This window comes from Wasmannia auropunctata, unplaced genomic scaffold, assembly GCF_000956235.1.
Source record: "Wasmannia auropunctata unplaced genomic scaffold, wasmannia.A_1.0 LD336095.1, whole genome shotgun sequence".
Taxonomy (NCBI): Eukaryota; Metazoa; Arthropoda; class Insecta; order Hymenoptera; family Formicidae; genus Wasmannia; species Wasmannia auropunctata.
The window spans coordinates 924,704-929,643 of record NW_012026795.1 but is presented as its reverse complement, the minus strand read 5'-3'; the positions used below and the strand labels follow the sequence as shown (position 1 = coordinate 929,643).

The window sequence follows — 4,940 nt, the reverse complement described above, 5'->3', positions numbered from 1 at the left end:
TTATATATATTTCACTAAAATAGAGATCGGTATTTAAAGTACCAAAAGAAATAGCATTTAGGTTTTATTTTGAAGAAATAATAGATGTACCGCTTAGGTTTTATTGTTTAATTTTGTACACCTGTTTTTTGTTAAAAAGAAGATCATAAACATCAAATTTTGTTCGATAATAGATGTACCGCTTAGGTTTCATTGTTCAATTTTGTACAATAATAGATGTATCGCTTAGGTTTTATTGTTTAATTTTGTACAACTGTTTTTTGTTCGAAAAGGAGATCATAAACATCAAATTTTGTTCGAGGAGCACGCTAACACTTGGCACCCTTTTTTACTTTTTTTAAAAAAGTCAATTTTGTAACGATAAGATAATGGCCTGTATATAAAAATTCAAATAGAATAATGTATATTTAAATTTTAAATTGCAATTTTTTGAAACATTGTAGAATATAAATTGATTGACTATATTGAATATAATTAACTTACTTTAATTACAAGCTGTGCAAGAATTTCTCCTGATACAGGTCCTTTGGACGCAAACACTCCAATTGGTTGCGAGTAAAAATCTGCTATTGGTTGAAACATTATAACTAAAGCATGATCTGCTTTTTCGTCTAGATTTGATGCTTGTGGTCCATCAATTCCAAAATCAACGAGACCAGTATATGTAAGTTTTTTGGAATTTACATTTATACTCTATCTAAGATAGATTTCGTCAAGAAGAATTACACCATGCTTTTGTTTTTCTTCTTTTTTGTTTAAAGCTGATTTGAACATCTCAAAAAAATTTTTATCAAAACCACACGGTGTGTCAATTAAAGAAAGATATCTAAAAAAAAGTTAATGCCAATGATATTCAAATGTAACCAATTGGCATTGCGGAAAAGCGACAACAATAAACTTCGAGAAATGCAAGTAATCGATTTTACACACTTTTTTTAGATAAGATAATAAGAATATAAAATCTATATAATGATTAAAACATAGCATATGTTACATATATCTAAAAAATTTAATTAATGAATTTTATTTTAAAAATTTTTCTAAATAATTAATAAAAAGTGCATTTACTATTAATTAATTTTTTATCGCGTTGAGAATAAAATATTAAAAATAATTACTTCCATTAAAATATTTTACAATAGTAATTATGTTATAGTATTTTTCTATTTGTCCTACATTTACCTGCGTATAGTCCTAACACATGGAACAGGTAATATTTGATTGTTTCGAAGGAATTCATAAGCAGCCGGTGATTTCATATGCATAAGCATACATAATAGAATCCATTCTTCATGATATCTTCGACCTTTAGGATTTTTATGCTTTGCAGCTTGTATTATTTCGTGTATGGCGGTAATCTGATTTTTGGGAATTTCCTTCCTTTGCAATTGATTTTCGATATTTTGCGTAGATATTTCTTTTATTTTAATCATACAATTCGTAAGTTCTGCCTGCAATTTATCTGCTACATATTTATTTCTTTTTTTAATCCTTTCTGATTTATAATATCTTTTTTGCAATAATAATATTTTTTTTTTATTTTCTGTTATAACTGTTGGTACTATCAACTGAGAATTAGAAAATCTAATTCTTTGAATTGTTTTAATCATTTTCATACGACGTTCTTTTCGATTCAAGGAAAATTTAATGTTCAAGCAATACTTGCATTTTTTTGATGATTGTGGTATTAATAATAAACATTCTTTATGTCTCCATGTATTACAAATATCTTTAAAAGCTAAATTATGTCCAAATTTTTCAATATTATTTGCATTATTAACCACTGCACCAGAACATATATTTAATTCATCCACAGAAAACAATGATTTTTTTAATTGTTCTATATTTTTAATAGTATCATATATTTGCATACTTTCTGACAAAATATTTTTAACACGATGCTTTATAAAATATTTATTTGTAACGTCATGTTTTCTTTTAGTATAACTTCTTTTAAAGGATTAAGTGTGTAGCTATTTTCATTATCGTTAATTAAATTGCATATTGGTAAATAAAATATCAACAATTTTGTATCCTCATTTACATATTTGATATATGTCCATTGATTTGGCAAACGCAATTTTTTTTCTAGAATGTCTATGACATTATTAAATGAAAACTTATTTTCTTTTTCAATATTGTTTGTTTCAATATTTGCAGGTGTTTCATGTTCTTCAAATAATTCTTTTTGCAAATTGATTTCCGTTTCTTCTGTGTCTTCTGTCCAAGGAAAATATATTGGAACAGCATTTTTACGTAAACGGGGAATTTTGAATGGTGCAGACTAAAAAAACATGAAAATCACAAAAATTAATTTTATAGAATTAATATGATTGAAATATTTGCAGATCATGAATGTAATTATAATATAAGATCAATGATTATTTATATTAAAGACAAATAATAACTTAGAAATAAAACTTACTTTGCCAAGAATATTTCCTTCTTTGTCATATATTGTTTGACTCCACAAAATATCTTCAGATGAAAAATGTTTTTCACATAAAGTCTGTTTATGTTTAATAATAACATTTTTTCTTTTTAATGCTGCCAGCCACAATGTTCTTTGATTTTCATCTTTGGGTACGCAAAAAAAGTGTACTTTTTCTGTATTGGAATCATATCCAGAAGTACATCCTGGAGCTATTACAACGTGGCATGATTTAATTGCCTCACACTTTCACAATTTTTCACTGTTTAATTTCTTCTAATTATAATGCGAACAATGCAAAATATTACAGTAAATAGAACAAATCGAACAAATAAAACGAAATACGTGGATCGCACAGTGCGTAGTTTAGTCTGCCCGGTGATATTCTATGTCTGCCTTCGTTATTTACCGTATGTTAAACAAGGTTAGATATCGTATACATATATATATGACCGGACCTAATGTTGTCAGCGCCATCTGTTGGATCGCGGACATTAAGAAACCGCAAATATATAGCATATACAACAGAGTGTCAGGAGGCTGGGACGGACTGATGTGAATATCTCCTTAGTCCTGTCTATAGCCTCGAAGTGTGATTAAACTACTATTCTCTAGTGCATTGCATGTACTAACAAGTCTCATGGCTAGTATGGCCTCAGTTCTTACATAAGTATCTGGAAAAGAAGGAAAGCGGAATCCCTTACCAACGAAAAACTGAGTTAAATTTTTGATACGACTGTACAAGAAGAAGACATTATAAGATCACGCTACAAGGACTTGGGCGTAGCGTGGTTACAAGGCTGACGCCACGTGATCGACTCGTGGCAAATTTCCTTGCCTTGCTAGAAATCCGTTCAGATTTTACGATAATTTCTGACGAGACCGCACGAAAGGACATTTTCGGATAAAATCTCAAGGACATGAACGTACTGCGAACCTCTGGATGACGTCACAGGACAGGACCATCTTATGACAATCTCATTTCCTTAGTGGAAATTACAAGACAATCCGTGGCTTATGTCTGAATTCCGGGATTTCGACCGGTGAGTCTGCCCACATTCAAAGCTCATGCCGTAGAATATTTACGTTATTCTCTTTCTATTTTCCTACAAACTTGATTTCGTTTATGCTTTGCAAATTTGTTCTCTGATCTATGCTTGTATTGGTTTAATTAAACCTATTATTGTTTGATTTTTGAAATTTGACCGGAGAGTAATGAATTAATATAAGTGTTTAATAATCTTTGGTTGCCGTCCTTTTAAAAAAAAAAAAAGAAAAAAATATACATATATATATATTAAAAAAAAAAAAGTATAGTTATGTTCTCCTTTGGAAAATTTTTCATATAATCTTTCTATTGTCTATGTTTATCTCAAAATTTTTGTATACTTTCTTTATATTGACTCATAGTCCGGTTTTGTTTATTGGGGCCTTTAGTAAGCCCACGTTACATTAATAGTGTTCGCTTTCTTATACCATTCTTATACGAGGGATAAAATATCTAATTATATTTCTTTGTTTTCCACATTTTTCTTTAATATTCAAAACGTGACTATCTCTGTTCATACTATATTGTGCTTTGTACATTTTCTGTGTTAACATTAGATTAAGACTCATATCACATATAACTATGTCAGTTCTATATTATACCTCACAACGTTTTGTATGAAAGGATATTATCAGCCGGTTTTGTTACCGCGAAAGAAAGTAGAGATATTTGTCAGGAATATTGGAGGAACGTAACTAGGGTAGACACTCGTGAAACACAGCAATTAACAGAACACAGATTTATTCAGTTAATACGAAAAGGCGCTCGACTCGCGAGGTATAATGGCCGAGATCTTGGCTCGTTGACAAAAGACTTAAGACTGTTTCACCGTCTCCAAGCGGAAACGATATTATGGCAAAGGAATCACATGCGCCAATCAGAGGACGCCAAGGCCTCACGTGGCCCGTCGCGCGGGCGCAGCACGTACGCGGGATGAATCCGCCAATCGCGAGGCGATCACGAGAACTAGCGCCGCGGAACGGAAGCGCTACTAATTGCCAACTTAGAAAAGAAATACTACTGCTGGGGAAAATAACTAGGCGAACTGGCCATTTCTTACATGTATAACTAAGGCACTATAGATGTAGGTATTCCTATCCGCCATCTTGGTTCCAGCTAAGTGGGTAATGTAACCCCAAGTTTGCTCAACAATAAAGTTAGAAATTAATAATTATTACATTTTTTTATTTTGTTATTGCAATTTACTGCAACGCAGCAGAGTATCTTGATTGTAATGTACATTTACTTTGTCAGACGTACTATAAACTCATCACTTATTAGTTGCTTTTCATTTACTCCAAAACTCAGGTAATTCTCATTTGTAACGTTATAACTCAGTTGAATGTACGTTCCTTTTTACTCTAATAAGTAAGATTCAACTGAGTTTTTAATTATAATCTGCATAAAACTCGAAATCGTATGCTTTACTGAGTCTATTAATTCATATTAAAAGTGAGGTAA

At 30.8% G+C, this 4,940-nt stretch overlaps 1 protein-coding gene across 1 annotated transcript; it reads right to left on the bottom strand.

Annotated features, from left to right (window-relative positions):
• Positions 1-693: 693 nt before the first annotated feature.
• On the bottom strand, positions 694-1,445 carry LOC105462800. The gene is made up of 2 exons (XM_011709650.1): positions 1,183-1,445; positions 694-826 (listed from the first exon to the last, which is right to left on the bottom strand). Exons 1-2 carry the CDS (start codon positions 1,431-1,433, stop codon positions 694-696), a joined length of 384 nt encoding a protein of 127 aa, XP_011707952.1. The 5' UTR covers positions 1,434-1,445.
• Positions 1,446-4,940: the final 3,495 nt, after the last annotated feature.